The following is a 25,605-nucleotide window of genomic DNA, read 5'->3' on the forward strand; positions in this document are numbered from 1 at the left end:
AGTAATAGAATAGCCGTTTGACGTAAAAAAAAAAGAGTAGTAAGCTATACACATAATAAAAAAACATGCTATAGTATTTTATACATTAAATTTCTTTCTTACCCTTTTAAATAACCAATAGATGTTTAGTTAAATCAATTTTATTTAAATAATTGTATAATAAATAATGGTAGATCAGTACATTTTATTATTTTCTTAATATGAGTGAAATGGTCTAAGTGACACTTATTATGAAAATGAGGTAGTATAATATTACTGTGTTACCCTTGATCACCCTCAACCATTAGATCATCGATCCATTTTTCGTCTTCTTATTTCCTTTGTTTTTTTTATCTATTTTCCCTCTTGACAATTTTATTTGATATGTATCTGTTGGACCAAATATAATTCAACCAAATAATTATATTGGTAAAAGCATACATATTTTTTATATAAGTCATATCATGTGTCTCTCTCTCTCTCTCTCTCTCTCTCTCTCTCTCTCTCTCTCTCTCTCTCTCTCTCTCTCTCTCTCTCTCTCTCTCTCTCTCTCTCTCTCTCTCTCTCTCTCTCTCTCTCTCTCTCTCTCTCATGAGCAAACCAATATCTTCATATTCTTATTTCTTACACACATAAACCATTTACCTTTCACTTCCTCTCTTATTTCATCCCAAAATCCCAACTCTTTGATTTGATTTATAAGCTTATTAGAGATACTCAATTTCTTGATACTTGGTCAAGAACAAGTGGGTAACTTTCATTAAGAACTTATGTGTATTTGGAGAAGTTAAACATGAACCTCATTGGATCTAAGAATGATTTTTGGATTTTTTTCCAGATCTGTTCGCTAGAAGATTTTAGTCTTCTGGTGAATGCAGAAGTTAGTTTTGCAATTGATTTCTTGTGTGTTTTTAGAGACGACTACCTGTAAATCTTCCAACTTTTCTTTGTTCACAAAAAATCTTGAAAAGCCACAGAAGATTTATTGGGAAGTATTCTCGGATAAACATGTTAGTTTTGTAATTAATTGACCGAATTGTGTCAGAAATTTGACTTTCTCTAGAAGACTTACATGGAAATCATCTCAACTATCGGTGGAAGTCTTCTCATTGTTTCTAAAAGTCGTTTTAGGTTACTTTTGCAATTGAAAATTAAAACTTAAATATTTATTTTATCTAGAAGACTTCCGATTTTTATTCCGAGATTCTGGTCAAACTTTTAGTTACGACAGAAGACTTCTGTTAAAATCTTCTAGAGAAAGTTAAATTTATAACACAATTCAGTCAATTGCAAAATTAACTTTTTTTATACGAGATGACTTTGCAGTAAGTCTTCTTTGGTATTTTCGAAATTTTTTTGAAAACAAAAGTAAGCCAATATTTACAAAGTAAGACTTCCATAGAAGTCTGTTGTAGAGTAGACTTCTCGGGAAGTTTTCCTTTGTAAATTTGCAATTGCAAAAATTATCTAAATGGAAGACTTCCTAGAAGTCTTCTACCGAAAGACTTTTGTGGAAGTCTTCTAAGTCATTGTGTAATATAGTTTCATTTTCTTTAAAATTATAAAGACTTTTTAAACTTTTCTTGTTAATTCATATATATATATATTGGTCAATATTGAGCCTACTGAATGAAATTGATTCATTTGAGGTTGGTGCTAAGATACAAAGGTAAATGAGTTTAATTGGTGAAAATTATGAGGTTACCAACATTGATGTTTATTAATGTTTCTAGATAATCCGAGAAGACTTAGTTTTTGTAAACTTGTATTTTTAAGACTATTAAGTAACTTTAACATATGATTTTTAACTTTCAAATATGTTAAATAATTTCAAGAATATCAAGTCATTTGGTTTATTCTGTTTTCTTAGAAAATAAGATATTTTTTTTTAACTTTCATGAGATTCAAAATTTCAGCTTTCACTTAAAATTTAAGTTTCAAGCTTAAATTTTAATTTCCCGCTTATATTTTAAACTTACGCTTTAAATTTAAGTCTTTCGAGAAGTCTTCCAAAGAAACAAAAGTAAGCTAATATTTACAAAGTAAGACTTCTGGAAAATCAAAATTTTGAATCATTTTTTGTTTTTTGCAGATTCCCCACTTTATAAATACTTATTTTACAAGTTTAAATATTTAACTAAAATTATATAATTATTAATTTGAAAAGGGAGATTTATAAAGTTAAAAAATTTCATACTAGATAAATATCTTTTATATTTATATCTTATAAAATATAAAGTTTAGTAGATATAAATTATTAAATTTTATGGTGAATCAGGCTACGGTTGAAGTATTAATAAACAATTATCTTTTTTTGTATTTCTAGAAAAAGTTTGAACAAGAAAAAATTATACATGAAATAGTTAAAATAGTTTTTCAACAGAATTCTAATAAAAGTTTAACAACTGTGTATTAAAGTAAGTTCAAAAATCTAGTAAAATAAACCTATTATATTTTCTAAAACCGATAATTTTACTTCAAACAAAATTAAGGATGTTTATTACAAATAACCCAAAACTGTACAAATAGATTAATTGTTTTTAATATATATATATATATCTGCGCTTAAATCTTATATGAGAATATAGTAGCTTTTAAATGTTATAACAATCTTATATGATAGTGTATTGTATTAAAATGTTTTAGTTTATAAGGAACAACTAAAATATGCTAAAGAAACTCTTCATAAACAAATATTTTTAATGGCATATGTCGTAAATTACATGGTAGAAAATTTTATTTTTATATAATGTTTCTATAGTGGCATATGTACATAATAACATAATTGAATTTTATAATCTATAAAATAGTTCTTATATTAAATTATTTAATCTTATTTATCATATAATTCAATAATTTAGTTATACTAGTAAAAATATATAAAGATATTACTAATTTGAGAAATATAATATTTGTTATTTGTTGTGCATGATTATTCAAGTTTATTTTATATCCTCTAAAATATATTAATTTATTAAAAAAATACAATTATATTTATCATTTAGTTTTATGATTTAGTTATACTTATGGAATATATAGGATAGTCAAATATGTTTTCTTAAAAAACTCATGAATTTACAAGTTGGATTATGTAGGGTTGTGTTTACTTATAACTTGTAAACATCAAATATGACCAAAAATTAAAGATATTTATAAAGAGGAGAAATTTACCCCATAGACACATTTTGTCTTTCTAATTACATAAAGAAACATTTCTTATTTGATACACACTTCTTATGTGTTTATTGTTTTTTTTGTGCACCATTTTTTTCATTACTAGATTAAACGATTACAATAGTAGAAGCAACATCGCTCATAACACGATATGCAAACCAAAAGGCAAGATCCTTAACATATAAATCAAAGTAGTACAAGGATAGAGACACAAACTTGTCAAAGTTTGATTAAATGTTATAAAAAAAATCAAAGTTGCCACTTGCGATCTTTTCTATGAAAGAGTTACACTGCACGTCAATCTCCGCAAGTAATAAACTATTAGTCACGGTAAAATGTGACGTCGCAACATCATCCCGAATCTCGATTCTCATCGGAATAAGAATTGTTGTATCTACCAGCCCCAAGTTGACCATCACATAAGATAACAAACGGTTAGGAAATCGGTGAATTTTTACGGTTTTGATTTCCGTAGAGTGGTCACCTCTTACAAAGAGGGATTGTGGTGAGAATATCATCTCCTTTGATTAGGAGGAAGTGGAGAAAGATCTCTCTCGGCCTTGTCGAGAGGAAGTTTGACCAAAATTTATCTAGAAAAGATAGTTTTAGAGGGCTGGTTGGTTCTAGCTTTAGGCACTTCAGTGATGGAACTGATAATGGACATTTTCTTGAGAGAGAGCTAGTTGATAATGATTGATTCCTGAACACCAGAAGACCAGGCAAGTGACTGTTGGAAGAAATGCTCCAAAGGTCTTGTGAGGGCTCCCGAAGATGTCCTCTTGAACATAAAATGAATATGCCAATGGTTGCAGGATCAGATTATGCGAGTCAGTGTACAGATTTATCAAAGCCTAGGAAAGATTGATCCATATGAGCAGAGCCAAAAAAGAACTCGGTTATGGCAAGATTTGAAACAAAGCTACTGAACCTTTTGCCTTCACGCCATAATAAGTTTGAGCAGTTCTCCCCCGTAGGGAGATTGGTCCTCGAACAGAAAGTCGATGGTACATACCAGTGAAAAAGTAGATCTGTCAAGAGGAAATATCATAAGAAATAAAAGCCGACAGATTCACCCGACAGTGCTACAGGAACAGAGAGATCTTGGTGTGAGATAGGAAAGCTACACCTAGAAGAAGCAGCCTCAAACCCCACCAATAAACGTTGAGCAAAGGTTCATGAGTATATATCTTTGAGGCTTTCATTCGAGAAGTGGTTGTCAGACACAGTGGCAGAGGAGACTGAAGTCGGTGAACAGAGAATAAGTAGCCAAAGAGGGAGCATCACAGTGAGAAACGGATTCATCCGGCTTTGCTTCCACCTCCGTCGCGAGAACCGATGAAAACTCCAGTCACCACGAAACAGCAGAATCAAAAACGGACAGAACATACACGAAAGGTTTGAGAAGAGCAAAGAGACGAGGAGGCAGGAGAGACGAGACGGGAAGTACCGGCGCCAGAGAGATCTAGCTTCATTCACCGGTGCCAGAGAAGGTGGAGATAGGATCTGACTCGATTATTATGTTTGAGAGCGGCTAGGACGAACTGCTCTAAAGTTTTTTTTATTGAATATCATACTCTCGTGCTGATTGTTTATTATACCCTTATTATATTAGGATCACTAGTTACTTCTTTTTCCTAACCAAACCGTTGGTTTTCTCTCTTTTTTTCTTAATTTCTTTATGATTTTAATTTAAAAAATGTAAAACAAAAACACTTTCCCAATTATGTCTTTCTAATCCCTAGCCCTAACCCCTCTCGAACCCCATCCTCGATTGCTCCTAAATTTCTAGATTTTGAGTCACACACCCTAATTGATTTTCCAAACTACCACAGTTAAAACAGTTCCTTTTCACATTGTCATCCGCCAAAAACCTACAGATCTAATATAGGTGATGATCTCCCTTTGTTCGAAGCTTTTTTAAATTGCTCTACAATATTAATTTTCATTATATTGTATAGGTCTCCCGGAATATTTTCACTGGACCAATGAGCAACACCAATCTTCAACAAATATATTCCACACGCACTATTGGCTGCACGTGTCTCAAATTATTGAACTCGCTTATGGACGCACCAAAAGCAAGGAATAGGTACAAAAACCGGCCCTGACCCTCCTCACCCAATTAAGTCTCCAAATCAGCAATGGTACTTAGGTTAGCAAGTTGTAACATGTATAGCTATTCAGACATTTTAATGCAAGAATTATCATCTGTTCTTTAAATACCAAATATTTCATGCTCTTTAGCCGTATAGCACTTCATGTAAGATTTTAGAACAAGCCGTTGTAGATCTCTACATACAAGACCTTTCCTAGGATCCCCAAACCTGGACTTGTTACACAGAATCTATAACCTGTGATTTTTTTCTATTCTTGTACCATTTCCTAGTCTTAATAAGACAAATATGCTCGGGATGTGCCTTCCTAATCTCATAGTAGTCAGAACCCCTTATCTCATGCACTATCACACGCTAGTCACATCGCCTCATCGGGGCACTCAGCCACAAATGAATAGATTTTTGTTCTTGACGCTTGAACTAGAACTGATTCTTAATTGCATATATCCAGCAAGATTTGTCTATCGACTTTGTTACCAAAAACCTTCCCAACGTAGATCCTCCATCCCCTTCATCCACATACATATCCGGTATCTTGGCTGCATCATATGCAATATCATCAAACAATAGTGGTATATCAAACTCCTCGTCATCCCTCTAATCTAGCTTATGTCCACATCCACGGGAAGCCCAGTCCATGCAAGCCGCATATACTCCATCACTCTTCCACGGGTTCTCATCCTCAAGTTTCGACCACTTCCCTTGTTGCGGCCCACTGCTTGAGCCCCACACTTTCACCTAATATCAAAAGCATTGTTCGTTGACGTGGCCCTCTCTTTTTGATTAGACTATCCACGATTTTATCCTCTTTGAAAACAACTTTGACAACATTTGAACCACCAAAATCACCTTCTAGCAATGGACTCCAAAACCCCTTATCATTGCTTCTAGGTCTGATATCCCTTTCATCCAAATCACCATCTTCGATATCCAAAATGTCTTCACCATTATTTCCACCTCTTGCTTTTTTTTCTTGAAAGCTGTGGGTACTCCTCACTTTTTATTTCTTCCTCCACCTTCTCCATCGCACGTACAATCTCAAAATCATCCAAATTGATTACATGTGTTTTAGAGTCAACCATGAAACATAACCCCTTTTTGATGAGCTCCCATCAATATCGGTTGACATCTTCCTTATCCCTATAGTTGGGATTACAAAGTAAACCGGACTCATCCACATTATCCTTTGCTTTAAAGATTACCCTATTATCAAACTTGCAGAAAGGTTCATGGCTTCTTCACTTGCAAGTACTTGTACGAGTGCATTATAGACTCGTCGCTTTTAAACAACACCGGTGATGTCTTCATGCCAGTGGAAAGCTCAAAAGTACTAGGCGGGCCAGTAGCTTAACGAAACTAGACAAAGGGCTTCATGAACATTGAACTCAGGTAAAAAACTGCTCTTAAGCTCCTTCAAGCTGATTTTCTCATAAACAGGCACCAACACCGCCATATGATGCTTGTCGACGACAAAATTCCAGTTCCCTCCACCTCACACAGCCACTCCCAACAAATCACTGTACATTTCTCTTCCATTGCGTTATCATGCAACAAAAAACGAACACGTTCACTACTATCTCAAAAAACACAGAAGTTGACACGATCAAACATAACTCAATCACCAAAAAAATAGACTAGAGAGACCTTCTTCTTCGTCAACCACCAACACAAACATTAAGTCACGTCACTTGTCTGTTTTATTCAAGCACACATAAGCCACAACAACCATTAGCTCTAAAAATGCTTTCTAAATCGTGTGGCTATAATCTAATCCCAGTGATTTATAAACCTAACAATAATTAATAGGCAAACTAAAATAAAAGTAACTAAAAAAACTATGTTTATTTTTCCCAACAAAAGACCAACTAGGTTTTTAAAGGCCAAAGGTAAAGGTATAATTGTTCACAATCCGCATCGATTCTGAGAATTGTGTGTCTTAGGCAATAAGTGTCCTTTTTGGGCAAAAAAAAAATATCTAAATAAGTTGCTCACTCTATAAAAGGTTGGTTTAATGCTAAAAGTTTTGACGATGACAAGTTGGGTGTACTCATCTATGGAAGGAGCACGTACAAAACACAATAGAATGATCTCACACATCATAATATTCAAATCATTTACTCTGGAATCTCATGAACAAATGACTAAAGTTAAAATCCAATGCATACTACAAATTTTAGAATTCACCAACTAAAACTATCTTTAAAATTGTAAATTCAATTGATTACAAATTATTGACAATTGATTTTAAATTGTTGATTGAGGGCCTGGCTGGTTCAAACGCAGCGGTTGCGGTTGCGGGAATTTGCGGATGTGGGTGGTTGCGGTTTCTAGCGGTTTTAAGAGATTTGTATGACTGATTCTGCGGTTATAAATTGGTGCTTTTGCGGGATATTTATGACTAGTTAACTATCAAACGCAACATCGGTTAAATAATAAATTAACAATATTTATATTTTATATAATTATAATAATATCAAAAATCATAATATCATAATAAATATAAAAATTATATTTAGAAAGTAATAGTTTTAAATTTTCAAAAATTATAGAAAATATTTCTATTTTAAAATTTTATTATATTAATTAACATATAATACATATATGTTAGTGCTTTTGTAATCCCAATTTAAAATTTTTATTGAATATTTTTATTTATATTGTTTTTAGAAAAAAATTGTCCTCCCGTAGCCGCAAACGCTAGCTGGAGTCAGCTTTTGAATTTATGAGGTTTAGAGCAGTTTAGAGTGGTTTAGAACGGTTTGAGTGACTGTTGCTAAATGCCAACAACCGCTACCAACCGCGAAAGCTGCGTTTGCGGGTGATACCGGAGAAACCAGTCATACCCTGAATAGCACCCCCTTAGATAAATTATGTAATATTGCTGGAAAATGGTTGATCACTACATTATAAATAAAATTCAAATGCTGATAAAAAAAACTACAAATACGGAATACTTCCAACAACAAAAGATTGTTTTTCATCTGAAAAAATGTCAACTTTGTCAAAAGTAAACCTTTAACAAAAAGTCAACTTTGATATTTATCTATAATATGTTGTTAGTATCTTTTTTGGTGTAAATGTTGGTAGTACTTTGTAAATTTTATATTTGAAAGCGATCTCTTCTTTTCACGAGATGCAGTTGTGGTTTACACCAAAAAAAAAAAGATGCTGTTGTGGGCATAAACAATTGAAGTGGTTTTAAGTCCCCATTAAAAATAGTTTACTCCAAGAAAGTAAATTTTATGATAGGTTAATAAATAATAATAACATTTATTTCAATTATAAAAACAAATAAATAACAAAATATAAAAATAGTCCTAAGTGATTAAAAAGAAAACAGAATGGTTGAGAATGTCAAATCTATATATTTATGTAATGTTTTGAGTTTTAGTTGATTCATTAAATAATTTAAATTAAAAAAACTAAAACTGTAAAAAAATTACTTCAAAATGAAAATAAATATTTTGTTGTAAATTGGGCATCCCAAATTTTCAGAGGCAACCCTGTTTCTGCCTTTTATCTAGAAATGTGTTGTACGGTTAATTCAACCCGTACAATATGACCGCAGGCAACCCTGTTTCTGCCTTTTATCTAGAAATGTGTTGTACGGTTAATTCAACCCGTACAATATGACCGCCCATTGACTTTTGCAACTAGCCTATAAATATACGGTTAATTCAACCCGTACAATATGACCGCCCATTGACTTTTGCAACTAGCCTATAATAAAGCTTCGTTTGTAACAGCACCTGTAATAAAAAAAAAATTGTCACTTCAGCACCTGTTAAAGTGTAAATTACATTAAAGAATAATGATGCGTGTGATCGATCGTTGTAGGCTTGTAGCTCCTTAAATAAATCATACGTGGTGGGCATTACTTATCATGCTATTACGTTATTTCATTTATATTTATGTTGAAGATATTCTTTAATCCGCAGGATAAAATGTAAACAACATTTTTTTTATCGAACACTTTCTTTTTCCAACACAAATGTAAACAACATATACTTTATTAGTTATAAGTCATTTTAGTGGGAGCCTTGTCACTTGAAATAGTTTGACCTACAAAATTTCTGTTCAATTGTTTTTGCTGTTCACGCTCTCTCTTAAAAAATAATAATTCGGATTCATAAGCATAACCAAATGTCATTTAAAATATTATTATAATATGAAAGTTATTTATATCTACATATTATAGAATTTTAATTTTACTTTTTCTTAGCCTTATTTTTTTTGTTGATAAAGTTTAAGATTATATTTAAGTGTTTTATACTTGAAAATAAATTAACAAGAAAATTTCAGAAAAAAAAATTCAGAATAAAATAGTAAAATCTTTCAATTGTTCTTTTCAAAATAGAAGAAAGAAAAAGTTGACTTTAGTACGGAAAGACATGATAGCTTGTTTGATGGTTTCTAGTAAACAATTTAAAAATCATTCAATGATATCCACATAATGTAGATTTAATTCAGAATATAAAAGTTATTTATATCTACAGATTGTAGACTTTTTGTTTCACTTTGCCTTCTCCCCTTTTATTTTTTTTTTATTTTTTTTTTGTCTTCTCCCCATTTTTTCTGTTGATAGAGTTTAAGATTATATTTAAAGTGATTTATACTTGAAAAAAGTAACAAGAAAATTTCAGAATAAAATAGTAAAAATCTTTCAATTTTTTTCAAAATAGAAGAAAAAACAAAGTTGACTTTAGTACTGAAAGAGATGATAACTTGTCTGATGCTTTAGTGATATCTAACTCGAGCTTTGGTAAAAGTTACGTAAGGACCTGCGAACACTTCCAATAAGAGTTTCTTAACTTTGAGTTCCATATATATTATTTAATTGTTGGTATTATACAATGTTGGGAAATTCGGCATAAAATATTTCATATTTTGAGATACCCAAACACAATGGTTTGTAATATTTATGTTTAATAATATTGAGAATTTTTTTTTCAAAACTCCTTAATGAGAATGGTCTAAGAGTATTATTAGTGGGAAATATTCTTTCTAAAATATTTCAACTATATTTTGCTATTATCCTTCTATTTGATAGTGTAAGTTGTTTTAGCTGGAAATACAAATATTAAAAAGTAGCATTTAATATATAAAATAGATGTAATTAAACCAATGATAAAAATATGCATAACTTTAGAGTATTTCCAATCAATTGTTATTTTTAATTATCTCTATGGCCATGTTCGTTTTATATTTGATGCAACATCTAAATGAGACATCTGAATACAACATATGTATGTTGCATCCAGATGAAACATCAAAATGCTACTCCCTCTGTTCCTTATAGAGCTATTTTTTAGAAAAAAATTTTGTTTTAAAAAGATACATTTTTTACATTTTCAAGACATTAATTAATGAAAAATTGTTCTTTAAAAAAATACAATTATATTTAATAAAATCTGATTGGTTAAAAGTTATTAGAAATAGTTAATTAAGGAAAAAAATGTATTGGAAATACAATTTTAAATATTTTCTTAATAAGTATGAAAAAACTATAACATAGATTATTTAGGAACGGAGGGAGTATATTGTTCACTTTGGATTTTATAATAGCATTTAAATATTAGTAGTTAAATAACATAATTTAAATTATTAATATTGAATTAATTATAATAGGTAGAATATTTATAAAATTAATTTTGCATTTTTTTGATAAAACACGATTTTGCGATATTGGCAGGAAAACTTAATTTATCGATATTGGCAGGAAAATTCGATTTTGCGGTTTCGGCAAAAGAATTTGATTTTTTAGTTTTGACGGAAAAACATTATTTTGCGGTTTTGATGGTTAAACACATTTTCAATTCGGGCAGGAAAACTCAAATTCTTCGAGTTCGGCAGAAAAAACATAGTTTTTTGGTATCAGCGGGAAAACTAGATTTCGCGGTTTCAGCATAAAAGTTTGGTTTTTGGTATCGGCGGAAAAATGCTATTTTGGTTTTGGTGAGAAAACACATTTTCTATTTCGGGGGGGGGGGGGGGGGGGGGGGGGGGGTTGATTTTCTTGTTTTGCCGGGAAACACACAAATTTTTGGTTTCGGAGTGAAAACTTAATTTTGCGGTTTTAGTTAAAAAAATCAATTGTTTTTTTTATTTTTGGCTAGAAAACTTGGACGGTTTCAGCAGATAAACCCATTTTTTGTTTCAGCGAGAAACTCAGTTTTCAGTTTCGAGAACACGCAATTTTGTAGTTTTTGTGGGAAACACATTTTTTTTTGGTTTTGGTGGAGAAATATAATTAAGAAATTTTTGTGAAAAGACTTGATTTTTGGTTTTGGCGGGAAAACTTGATTTCCGATTTTGTCGAAAAACTTGACTTTCCAGTTTTTATGGAAAATTTTGATTTCTGATTAAAAATATTATATAATAATATCATAAGCAATATAACAAAATTTAATATTTGTATTAAAAGGTATTAAGTCTTTTGGATTTTGAGATGCAAATGTAGAATTCAAGCTCTACATTTTGTTGCATTTTAAATATCTAGATATTATAGATTTTGTATCTAGATGCTGATGCAATTATGTCCAAATACACAACATCTGAATATTGATTTGCAGTGATATGCAGTTTCTAGATACAAAAACGAACATGACCTAAATGCTATTATAGAGAAAATTGACTCTAACCCACATATGTTTATTTCCTAAATAGAGATTGCTATTTTCTTCTATATTTAAAAGAAAATAGTATTCTTTTATTATAGAGTCATATTTTCATAAATTTTCTTTCACTTTTAACCCTTTATATATATATAAGTAAAACAAATAGTTATAGAGAAATACAAATATTCTATACAGATTTAAAATACAATTTTGTTTGCATAATAATGTCTAGTTTGTATTATTATTTTGTATAATGTACCTTTGTGAAATAAAGGTTTAGTGTAAATAGTATCTTAGTTTTATGAAAATATTAAGGTTAATTTTTAAATTTCATAACTATAAGGTATTAGTTGTAAAGTCAAAATATAATATATCAAAAATATTTCTTATAGAGGAAAAATAGAAAAATATATTGTAAATAAACACATCACTTTTCTTAAATTCGTCTATAGTAGAAAATAGGGAAATACATTGGAGATAGTCCAATTGGTTATATAATATATATATATATATATATATATATACATATATGAAATACAAAATGTCAAAACAACTTATACTTTGAAACAAAAATAATAATTCTAACACAACTTATATTATGAAGTAAAGGTGTTTTCTAAAAAAAATTAAATTTTAAACTGTAAGAATATAAACTAGTGAGATATGGACATTTTGAGATTATACATATATAATCTCTTATATTCTTTAAAATTTCTTACAGAAATGTTTCTCATTTTGTGTCTCTTTCATACCTTTTAATTTTTAACTAGATTTTGACCTTCGCTTTCCAAGCACGGGTTTTTTGGATTATATTATAATATAAAGTCTTATTATATCGAAAAATATAATTTTTAACAGTTATATAATCTACGAATTAGTTTAGTTGAGATTTTATATGTACATTTTTACGTAAGTTTCTTTTAGGTATGAGAATTATATTCGGATCAAAAAAACAAACCGAGCCAACCCGAAAATATAGGTTTAGTTAAGGTCCAGAGAAGATAACCTATTGGGTTTTTTTTGAACCGCAGGCCTATGTTTGAGTCCGGATCCTACCCTAGACCCGATCATAAATATGTTGTGTTTATTAGGTATATTTGGGTATTTCGACATGGATAATTTTTTTAAGTTTTTGGTTTACGATTATCGTTTTTGATTTCATGTAAATTTTCAAATTAAAAAAAATTGGATATTTTTCAGTTCATCGTGTCAAATTTTGAATAAGATTTTGAATTTTTTGGGTATTTGTTTGGAGTTTCGAATATTTTTCAGATTTTTTAGATATTTTGAATATGTTTCTGGTATTATGGATATTTTTTTAAGTTTTTGGTTTATGATTATGGTTTTTGATTTCATGTAAATTTTCAAATTAAAAAAAAATTGGGTATTTTTCAGTTCATCGTGTCTGATTTTGAATAAGATTTTGAATTTTTAGGTATTTGAATTTTTTGGGTATTTGTTTAGAGTTTCGAATATTTTTTAGACATTTCGATTTTTTTTAGGATCCTAAATACCCAAACATTTGTGGACTCATTACGTCCATATCAGGTCCAACAACCTTTTGATATAGATTTTTAACGTTATTGTACAAAAGCATGGTTGATGAAATATTTTTCTGAGTAAAAGTTTTCATACGTAATAATATTAGGATCTGTTAAAAATATTTAAAATATTGTATGGTTAGAATGATTAATGGTATTACCAAAAAAAATAGTTATACATGATTCCAACAACTTTTTTATATTAGATTTTTAAAGATTATTTCTCTTTTAATAGTATTGATTCGTTTTTAAGTGAAAAGTATATAAAAGTATAATATCTAAACAAATAATTTTCAAAATCGTGAATAATCAATACTGATATCGTGAAGTCGGGTTAACTTTAACAGAACCAATGAATTTTTACATTTTTCTGAAGGTAACATGAATATTCAGAAAATTCATTTTTAAATATAAAAATATCTATCAAACTATAGACGGTTGAAAGTTTAGTATATGATATGAGATTTTAGTGAAAAAATTTATATATGATATGATTACTTTATTATAAAGGAAAGAGAAAGTTAGAATGTACACATATATATCGTGTAACTTCTCTTGCTTTAAATCATATATTATATGATAAAAAAGATAATATAAAATATTAGTTTCAATGCTTTTACGATTAAAAATCAAAATCAAAATGGTAAATATAATAATAGTAGTGATTAAGATTTAGGAGTGAAATTTTAATAAATAAAGGAATTGAATAAATTATTGTTAGAGAAATATATGGTAACATATTGTTAGTCTATATTTAAGGTAAGACCAAAAAATAATGAGATAAATGAAAGGGTCCAAACAACTTTAATACGTAGATTTTTTAAGACTTCTTCCCTTTTAATAGTATTGATTACTTATTTGGACAGAAACTGGGTAAGATGATGATGTCCTAAAATACATTTATATTTGAATATTTATCAATTGTAGAAAATAACAAAAAAAAAAAAAAAAAAGTAAAAAACAAAACAAAAGTGTATGAAGCTACGCTCCCAGTCAAGTTCATAACAAAGTCGGTGGGAACCGGGCATTCTTCAACAAGAATATCTAAGTCTGCAGAATCCGTATATATTAATTGAGAATTACTGAAAAAGTTATAACTTTAAGTTTGTACTAATTAAAAGATAAATTCGGTTTAGGTGTCAGATGTCAATTTAGCTTATTTGTCAGCTTAACAATCAATTGAAAAAAATGTTGGTTCAAATTCAATTACTATGGAACATTATATTAACCCAAAATATATGAAATGTATATTATTTTATTAAATAAAAGCTACAAAATTACTTAATATGATTAACATATATATGATAATTAATGACTATGAATAATAAAGATTTGATAACAAGTTTTGCATCCTTTCTTCATTTTTGTTTAATTTTATATTATTAAAAAAACTAAACAATCACATTAACCATATAATAAAAAAAATTAGATTTTTTTTATATGTTATATTTTGAATTTTGTAAAATGACTTTAATTTACAAAAACGAGAAAACTTTATATGTTATATTTTAAATTTTTTAAAATGACTTTAAATTACAAAAATGAGAAAACTTTATATGTTTTCTTATATGTTAGATTTTTCATATATGTTATATTTTAATTTTTTTAAAACGACTTTAAATTACAAAATGTAAGTTTTTCTTAAGCATACGACTAAAAACATTATACTGACATGTATCAATTAAATGGTTGATCTGAAACCTTTCAAAACCATATGGAAGATAAAAGTCAAAATAATATACCTGTGGAAACATTACTGTTCGTTTTTTTTCAAAAATGTGTTCGGTGGAAAAAAAAGCAAGGTTTTTGTGTCATAATTTATTTAATGTCCAATCCGATCAATCCATGCTATATTTATTATAGTTTACTTTCATAATTTTTAATAAAAATTGATCTGGTCTTTTTTTTTTTTTTTTTTTTTTTTTTTGACATCAGTTGATCTGGTCTATTTGAAAGAAATTATATAATAACAACAGAAACATTGTATATGTATAAATAAAATGATCAAATATATAAAAACAAAATTATCGATCCTATATACAAATAAATTCACTATGTGCAAGACGCATGTCTTATTCTAGTTCCAAGTTAAAATTGGATCGACTTATATGAAAGACCTAGAGACCCCTATGTGGAGAGCTGCGCTTTTATATAATAGAATATATTTACAGGTACTTAGAGAAAATGCAACGCGAGTCCCTAGGTGTAATCCTTAAAAAAACAAATATTAAAATTTTGATTCTGTTGGTTTCTGTGCCGGATCGAGATCGAAAAGTCCGAACCTAAGGATTGATCCAAGTGGAGTATTGTTACTGTGTCGCGGGCCCCACGATACGTGGCAGGCTGGCGGTCCACGATTAGTTTATTTTTTTTTTTAATTTTTTTTAATTAGAAGAAAAAATAAAAAAACTAATAAAAAAATAAAAAATCCATAGGAAATTGAGCTATATGAGACTCACCGTTGCGGTTGGTCTTATCCCCTTAAAAGTGCGATAGTTTATTTAACTAGTTGGACCCAAAAAGATGGAATGAGTACATGGATAGCAATTTGATAGATATCATGGATACTAGCTAATTATAGCTAATCATATCCAGAGAAGCAAGAAAGTGAAAATTTTAAGATGTGGATATACCCTTAAGATTCCGGAGACTTTGCTTCTCAGACATCCTGTATAAATTGGCGCTGCCTAAGCCACCACAATCACCACGACCCCTCTCTCTCTGTCCCTCTCGTTATCAATAGTTCTCTCTACTTCCTGCTCCTCCGCTCCTGTTCACGTAACGTACCGTAACGGTGAGATTTTAACCACACGTTTATAATATTTCGTCATTCAAATTCACAAACATATATGTATAACCTAAGATATATTTTGTAAATTGTTAAATTATTTGATCACTGAAGATTTAACTCGGTTAACAAGACTTTTTGTAAGATGGTATTCATAAATTAAATTTGTCATAATGTGTTAACACGTGCAAAGGCGATACTTAATAGACCGTAAATGTAGATTAGTATTAGAATAAGTATAAATGTAGATTAGTATAAATAGAAACAATAGAGTTGAAATATCACTTCTGCTGGATAATGTTACGTTGAAAACGCCATATAGGTCACTGGTATCTAGAAGGCAAAATTTAAATATATAATACTAAAGTTTTAACTCCTGAAAGCAGGAGAGACAATAAAAACTGAGATGGCTGAACAACAACTAGGAGTGCTGAAGGCACTTGATGTTGCGAAAACGCAACTTTACCATTTCACGGCGATTGTAATAGCCGGAATGGGTTTCTTCACAGATGCTTATGATCTGTTTTGCGTATCATTGGTGACCAAGCTTCTTGGCCGCCTCTATTACTTCAATCCACTGTCAGAGAAGCCTGGCTCACTTCCCCCTCATGTTGCGGCTGCGGTCAACGGTGTGGCTCTCTGTGGGACCCTTGCTGGTCAGCTATTCTTTGGATGGCTAGGTGACAAACTTGGTAGGAAAAAAGTGTATGGTATCACATTGATCATGATGATCGTGTGCTCCGTTGCTTCTGGTCTCTCTTTCGGTAACAAAGCCAAGGGTGTCATGACCACTCTTTGCTTCTTCAGGTATAATTATCATATCATTACTCATGCATGGTTTATACTAGTTTGATCTCATTTTTCAAAAAATTTCAAAATAACATAATAACAATTTTGTGTAGGTTTTGGCTGGGATTTGGTATTGGAGGTGACTACCCTCTTTCTGCCACCATTATGTCTGAATACGCTAACAAGAAGACCCGTGGTGCTTTCATCGCTGCCGTGTTCGCCATGCAAGGTGTCGGGATCTTGGCCGGAGGTTTCGTGGCGCTTGCAGTATCTTCCATATTTGACAAGAAATTCCCAGCTCCAACATATGCAGTCAACAGGGCTCTCTCAACGCCTCCTCAAGCTGATTATATTTGGAGAATCATCGTCATGTTTGGTGCTCTACCCGCAGCCTTGACTTATTACTGGCGTATGAAAATGCCAGAAACTGCTCGTTACACTGCTTTGGTTGCCAAGAACATCAAACAGGCGACACAAGATATGTCCAAGGTTTTACAAGTGGAACTTGAGATGGAGGAAAGAGCTGAAGATATCGTTCAAGACCCTAGACTTAACTATGGCTTGTTCTCCAAGGAGTTCGCCAAACGACATGGCCTTCCCCTCCTCGGATGTACCTCGACTTGGTTCTTGCTTGACATTGCCTTCTATAGCCAAAACTTGTTCCAAAAGGATATTTTCTCCGCTATCGGATGGATTCCAAAGGCAGCAACCATGAACGGAATCCACGAGGTTTTCATGATCGCCAGGGCACAAACCCTCATTGCACTTTGCAGTACCGTCCCTGGTTACTGGTTCACGGTCGCGTTTATTGATATTATGGGAAGGTTTGCAATCCAGTTAATGGGATTCTTCATGATGACCGTTTTTATGTTTGCCATTGCCTTTCCCTACGACCACTGGATTAAACCGGACAACCGTATCGGTTTCGTGGTCATGTACTCCCTCACTTTCTTCTTTGCTAACTTTGGACCAAATGCAACCACTTTCATTGTCCCAGCCGAGATCTTCCCTGCCAGGCTAAGGTCCACATGCCATGGTATATCAGCCGCAACAGGTAAGGCTGGAGCCATTGTGGGAGCTTTTGGATTCTTATACGCAGCTCAGCCACAAGACAAGACCAAGACGGACGCAGGATACCCACCGGGTATTGGAGTCAAGAATTCGTTGATCATGCTTGGTGTCATTAACTTTGTTGGTATGCTCTTCACCTTCCTCGTCCCTGAGCCCAAGGGTAAGTCCCTTGAAGAGCTCTCCGGAGAGACTGAAGTTGAAAAATGATTAAGGCGTCATATTTACAGTTCCTTTTATTGCTTCCGGTTAACTAACTCTTGTTTAACAATTTACTGTGTTTTGGGATGCTTGATCTGTTGTTTGTATTGGTAGCTTTGCCGAACCAATCGGTGCACTATTTTGTACAAGTTGTTCAGTTATCAAAGAATTTCCAAAAATTATAAGCCAATAGAATAATTCTGTTGGAAATCTTCAGCCCATTTTCGACCATTATCATTAATGTCAAATATCTATAAAATAGAACATGTTTCTTGTAGTGATAGCTTTGCCGAACCAATCGATTTAATTTTTTAAAAATGGTTTATTCTTACCCAGTTGACACTTACAATTACTTCTAATTTCTTGTGTTAGGATTTGTTCAAGCTGTTCGTTAGATCTTTGCATTTTCAGTCTTTTCCTTTTTGGCTTTGCTCCTCAAGTAATACGTCCGCTTGCCAAAAACTCGGACAACACATTGAAGACTTAATTGATCAAAACATATGAATTCACGAGTGGGTTAGACGTATACAACGCCAACAAGCACAAAAAAGCACAAGTTCTTCTATCTCTTGCTCTCCTAGAGTCCATGGCTAGAAAACGAAGTAAAAACCAACTGAAGTTGCACTGTTTCCATCTAAGTTGCCGCGATCAATTAATTGGTCATAGGCCATTTTAAGTTGGTTATGGGAGATCTGGTCAGCATTAGGTTGAAGGCAAAGGGAAATTTACCCAGTCTTGAATCATAATTTTTCAGAACTCTTCACTAGCTCTTGAAATTTACACAAATATAGTGAGTTCTTCAAAACCAATGTTTTTAAACCCGACCCGGACACTAAACCGGACGACTAACCGGATCACTGGGTCGACCGCGGATGAACCGCGGGTTGATAAATGAATTAATTTTATTATATAATAATATATTAGCTATAAAAATATAAAAACTAAAGTTTAATATTTTCTAAATGTCTTTAAAACATAAAATAATAGTTTGGATATGTATATATTTTATGTTTAAAAAGTATTTAAAAATACTTAATTTTAGTTTTTATATTTTTATTTTCATTTGACATAAAAAATATCAAAAATTGTTTAGACTATTTAAAAATTTGTGTAACAAAGTAAGAGTTATGACATCTATCATATATATTTGCCTGATACGGTTTTCTTGGAAACACTCGAACTTGTGCAGGGAACCTGTATCTTAACTCCACACCTGCAACCAAGTTTTATTTGACACCGAACTCCCTGAAATCAAAGAGTTCACGAGCAGGTAAGAACTGAAACTGTTCTATTTAGATTCTTTTTAGTAGTCAATAACCATTGGATTTCTTTATTTTAAGATTCCGTGTTGAGCTTGCTGTGGATGAAGGCCAAGATAGCGCTACGTTTGTAGTCTTCGATAAGAAGATGACTAAGCTCACAAAGAAATAAGCTGCTGTTCTTGCGCTTGAGGAGGTACTTTTGGTATCTAGGAATACATTTACAGTACGTTTGAAATTGTTATAGAAATTCTCACCCCCCCCTGCAGCTACTAACCGACTACAGATAGCAAACGGAGGAGTTACCAAGCTGGCTTGAAGAGCTTACTGGCAAGGAGCTTCTGTTCAAATCCGTGTGATACCCTACAATTATTAACTATCACCGAAGAACTCATCATTGAGAATCAGCCAGAGGTTAGGTTATCTTTGTGTTGAATATTTTTACTTATTCCTGATTTAATTTAACACCTATCTAAATGTATCACAGAGGGCCGCGAACGACCTGCTTCCACTCAGTGAAGGGGAAGATGGTTTATCGACAGCATCTTCTTGCGAAATGGTTGTTGCGGTGAAGCTAGGAAGGGTGGTGACACAGCAAATCCACCTGGAATTGAAAACGTTGAGAAAAGCCGCAACTGCAGTCGTGATGATTATAAGACGCTATTAATTCCACCAGCCCGTCAACCCCAGTTTCATTAAGTGTTTTTCAAATATTACTATCCTCTGTTTTTCTCATTTGAAACTTTGGTTTTGTAACTTTTGTGTTTTTTGTTTCCTGCAACTATTTATCATTCGGAGAATATTTATTTTGTTTTGTAATTGGTTATGAAGCGTTGACGGGTTTTTCATAATTCAGCATATTGTTTACGCATTCCATTAAAAATTTTTGGCAAAAAACACAACGTTGGAAAAAAAAACACAAGAGCAGCATAAACACAGCATGTGTTAATGATTTTACACGTGGAAAACTTATGTGGTCTATGTGTTTTTAAATCAGAAACAAATATCGATTGATTGAAATTATACGGGGGGAAATGTTTTTTAAAATAACAAAAAATGGAAACACTCTCATCTATCGAAAAGGAGTACACAACCATGTCCGGTTTAAATCGCTATAATGTCTGTTTGGCGCACGCATTCCATAATATTATTACTACGAATTTAATGTCTCAACCCTTATAAAATTAACGGATGAGAAAAAGAAAAGGAAGCAAAATAAAGACGACGTGTTAACACATGAATGATATGAATGAACTTCTAACATAAAACAAAATTCTTCAGTCAATTATCATTGAGGATAATAGAGTCCGTTGAGTACAAAAATAATATATTGATTATTGATCTGGGTTATAATAAAATTATCAAAAATCTATGACATCCTAATCAGTTCAGAGGTCTTATATTTTTTAAAACATTTAAAAACTCAGAATACTGTTTAAATATATATAACGTAGAGAAAGAAATATCAAACGCTCCAACAGTTCAGTTTATACGTGAGACCTTAGAGCTATTAACGTGGTACTTTCAAAGCACCTCAAATAAGTGTCTTCAAAACCAAAACACAACATCACCCACGCATATTTCTATAGGAACAATTATATCACCGACCCCCGCGCTTGCGCGGGGGGAATAAGCCCCTAGTATTTTGTAATGGTGCACTATTTTGTACAAGTTGTTCAGTTATCAAAGAATTTCCAAAAATTATAAGCCAATAGAATAATTCTGTTGGAAATCTTCAGCCCATTTTCGACCATTATCATTAATGTCAAATATCTATAAAATAGAACATGTTTCTTGTAGTGATAGCTTTGCCGAACCAATCGGTGCACTATTTTGTACAAGTTGTTCAGTTATCAAAGAATTTCCAAAAATTATAAGCCAATAGAATAATTCTGTTGGAAATCTTCAGCCCATTTTCGACCATTATCATTAATGTCAAATATCTATAAAATAGAACATGTTTCTTGTAGTGATAGCTTTGCCGAACCAATCGATTTAATTTTTTAAAAATGGTTTATTCTTACCCAGTTGACACTTACAATTACTTCTAATTTCTTGTGTTAGGATTTGTTCAAGCTGTTCGTTAGATCTTTGCATTTTCAGTCTTTTCCTTTTTGGCTTTGCTCCTCAAGTAATACGTCCGCTTGCCAAAAACTCGGACAACACATTGAAGACTTAATTGATCAAAACATATGAATTCACGAGTGGGTTAGACGTATACAACGCCAACAAGCACAAAAAAGCACAAGTTCTTCTATCTCTTGCTCTCCTAGAGTCCATGGCTAGAAAACGAAGTAAAAACCAACTGAAGTTGCACTGTTTCCATCTAAGTTGCCGCGATCAATTAATTGGTCATAGGCCATTTTAAGTTGGTTATGGGAGATCTGGTCAGCATTAGGTTGAAGGCAAAGGGAAATTTACCCAGTCTTGAATCATAATTTTTCAGAACTCTTCACTAGCTCTTGAAATTTACACAAATATAGTGAGTTCTTCAAAACCAATGTTTTTAAACCCGACCCGGACACTAAACCGGACGACTAACCGGATCACTGGGTCGACCGCGGATGAACCGCGGGTTGATAAATGAATTAATTTTATTATATAATAATATATTAGCTATAAAAATATAAAAACTAAAGTTTAATATTTTCTAAATGTCTTTAAAACATAAAATAATAGTTTGGATATGTATATATTTTATGTTTAAAAAGTATTTAAAAATACTTAATTTTAGTTTTTATATTTTTATTTTCATTTGACATAAAAAATATCAAAAATTGTTTAGACTATTTAAAAATTTGTGTAACAAAGTAAGAGTTATGACATCTATCATATATATTTGCCTGATACGGTTTTCTTGGAAACACTCGAACTTGTGCAGGGAACCTGTATCTTAACTCCACACCTGCAACCAAGTTTTATTTGACACCGAACTCCCTGAAATCAAAGAGTTCACGAGCAGGTAAGAACTGAAACTGTTCTATTTAGATTCTTTTTAGTAGTCAATAACCATTGGATTTCTTTATTTTAAGATTCCGTGTTGAGCTTGCTGTGGATGAAGGCCAAGATAGCGCTACGTTTGTAGTCTTCGATAAGAAGATGACTAAGCTCACAAAGAAATAAGCTGCTGTTCTTGCGCTTGAGGAGGTACTTTTGGTATCTAGGAATACATTTACAGTACGTTTGAAATTGTTATAGAAATTCTCACCCCCCCTTGCAGCTACTAACCGACTACAGATAGCAAACGGAGGAGTTACCAAGCTGGCTTGAAGAGCTTACTGGCAAGGAGCTTCTGTTCAAATCCGTGTGATACCCTACAATTATTAACTATCACCGAAGAACTCATCATTGAGAATCAGCCAGAGGTTAGGTTATCTTTGTGTTGAATATTTTTACTTATTCCTGATTTAATTTAACACCTATCTAAATGTATCACAGAGGGCCGCGAACGACCTGCTTCCACTCAGTGAAGGGGAAGATGGTTTATCGACAGCATCTTCTTGCGAAATGGTTGTTGCGGCGAAGCTAGGAAGGGTGGTGACACAGCAAATCCACCTGGAATTGAAAACGTTGAGAAAAGCCGCAACTGCAGTCGTGATGATTATAAGACGCTATTAATTCCACCAGCCCGTCAACCCCAGTTTCATTAAGTGTTTTTCAAATATTACTATCCTCTGTTTTTCTCATTTGAAACTTTGGTTTTGTAACTTTTGTGTTTTTTGTTTCCTGCAACTATTTATCATTCGGAGAATATTTATTTTGTTTTGTAATTGGTTATGAAGCGTTGACGGGTTTTTCATAATTCAGCATATTGTTTACGCATTCCATTAAAAATTTTTGGCAAAAAACACAACGTTGGAAAAAAAAACACAAGAGCAGCATAAACACAGCATGTGTTAATGATTTTACACGTGGAAAACTTATGTGGTCTATGTGTTTTTAAATCAGAAACAAATATCGATTGATTGAAATTATACGGGGGGAAATGTTTTTTAAAATAACAAAAAATGGAAACACTCTCATCTATCGAAAAGGAGTACACAACCATGTCCGGTTTAAATCGCTATAATGTCTGTTTGGCGCACGCATTCCATAATATTATTACTACGAATTTAATGTCTCAACCCTTATAAAATTAACGGATGAGAAAAAGAAAAGGAAGCAAAATAAAGACGACGTGTTAACACATGAATGATATGAATGAACTTCTAACATAAAACAAAATTCTTCAGTCAATTATCATTGAGGATAATAGAGTCCGTTGAGTACAAAAATAATATATTGATTATTGATCTGGGTTATAATAAAATTATCAAAAATCTATGACATCCTAATCAGTTCAGAGGTCTTATATTTTTTAAAACATTTAAAAACTCAGAATACTGTTTAAATATATATAACGTAGAGAAAGAAATATCAAACGCTCCAACAGTTCAGTTTATACGTGAGACCTTAGAGCTATTAACGTGGTACTTTCAAAGCACCTCAAATAAGTGTCTTCAAAACCAAAACACAACATCACCCACGCATATTTCTATAGGAACAATTATATCACCGACCCCCGCGCTTGCGCGGGGGGAATAAGCCCCTAGTATTTTGTAATGGTGCACTATTTTGTACAAGTTGTTCAGTTATCAAAGAATTTCCAAAAATTATAAGCCAATAGAATAATTCTGTTGGAAATCTTCAGCCCATTTTCGACCATTATCATTAATGTCAAATATCTATAAAATAGAACATGTTTCTTGTAGTGATAGCTTTGCCGAACCAATCGATTTAATTTTTTAAAAATGGTTTATTCTTACCCAGTTGACACTTACAATTACTTCTAATTTCTTGTGTTAGGATTTGTTCAAGCTGTTCGTTAGATCTTTGCATTTTCAGTCTTTTCCTTTTTGGCTTTGCTCCTCAAGTAATACGTCCGCTTGCCAAAAACTCGGACAACACATTGAAGACTTAATTGATCAAAACATATGAATTCACGAGTGGGTTAGACGTATACAACGCCAACAAGCACAAAAAAGCACAAGTTCTTCTATCTCTTGCTCTCCTAGAGTCCATGGCTAGAAAACGAAGTAAAAACCAACTGAAGTTGCACTGTTTCCATCTAAGTTGCCGCGATCAATTAATTGGTCATAGGCCATTTTAAGTTGGTTATGGGAGATCTGGTCAGCATTAGGTTGAAGGCAAAGGGAAATTTACCCAGTCTTGAATCATAATTTTTCAGAACTCTTCACTAGCTCTTGAAATTTACACAAATATAGTGAGTTCTTCAAAACCAATGTTTTTAAACCCGACCCGGACACTAAACCGGACGACTAACCGGATCACTGGGTCGACCGCGGATGAACCGCGGGTTGATAAATGAATTAATTTTATTATATAATAATATATTAGCTATAAAAATATAAAAACTAAAGTTTAATATTTTCTAAATGTCTTTAAAACATAAAATAATAGTTTGGATATGTATATATTTTATGTTTAAAAAGTATTTAAAAATACTTAATTTTAGTTTTTATATTTTTATTTTCATTTGACATAAAAAATATCAAAAATTGTTTAGACTATTTAAAAATTTGTGTAACAAAGTAAGAGTTATGACATCTAAAAAATCAAGATATAATATTCATAAATATTTAAATAAGTGAATATTATCATTCAGTTTTTAAACTTTTAAAAGAAAACTAATATATTTTAAATGAAGAAAATCAAAATATAGATGAAGATCTTAAAAAGTTGGAACTTGAGATTGAAAATCTTAATGTCTAATGTGAATAATAAATAAAACTTCAAATTCAAAATAAACCAAAAATAAAAGATCATTGTAATAAATTGTCAATATGAGAAATAAACTAACACCAAATCACATCAACTAATTTTGGTTCTCTCTACCATCGTTCATTTCATTTCTTTTGGTGGAATAATGAAATCTTCATCAAAATCTTGAAATCAAAAATATAAAACTGAAAAGGGAAAACCTAACTTTTTTTCGTCAGCACCTAAGTTCTTAATTGGAAACTTAGAATATAAAACATAATCTAAAAAAAAAAAAAATTTATTTATTGGTTCAAC

At 31.6% G+C, this 25,605-nt stretch overlaps 1 protein-coding gene and 1 long non-coding RNA gene across 2 annotated transcripts; one reads left to right on the top strand and one right to left on the bottom strand.

Annotated features, from left to right (window-relative positions):
- Positions 1-3,305: 3,305 nt before the first annotated feature.
- Positions 3,306-7,448, bottom strand: LOC125587989. Its single transcript, XR_007324386.1, has 2 exons — positions 4,082-7,448; positions 3,306-4,004 (listed from the first exon to the last, which is right to left on the bottom strand). It is a non-coding gene; the product is annotated as an uncharacterized LOC125587989 (long non-coding RNA).
- An 8,500-nt stretch (positions 7,449-15,948) lies between these two features.
- LOC106409844 (probable inorganic phosphate transporter 1-3) lies at positions 15,949-23,352 on the top strand. The gene is made up of 6 exons (XM_048759496.1): positions 15,949-17,020; positions 17,116-19,726; positions 19,800-19,944; positions 20,018-22,677; positions 22,751-22,895; positions 22,969-23,352. The coding sequence occupies exons 1-2, from the start codon at positions 16,620-16,622 to the stop codon at positions 18,278-18,280; spliced, it is 1,566 nt and encodes a 521-aa protein (XP_048615453.1). The 5' UTR covers positions 15,949-16,619; the 3' UTR covers positions 18,281-19,726; positions 19,800-19,944; positions 20,018-22,677; positions 22,751-22,895; positions 22,969-23,352.
- Positions 23,353-25,605: the final 2,253 nt, after the last annotated feature.

This window comes from Brassica napus, chromosome A2 (genome assembly GCF_020379485.1).
Source record: "Brassica napus cultivar Da-Ae chromosome A2, Da-Ae, whole genome shotgun sequence".
Lineage (NCBI taxonomy): Eukaryota > Viridiplantae > Streptophyta > Magnoliopsida > Brassicales > Brassicaceae > Brassica > Brassica napus.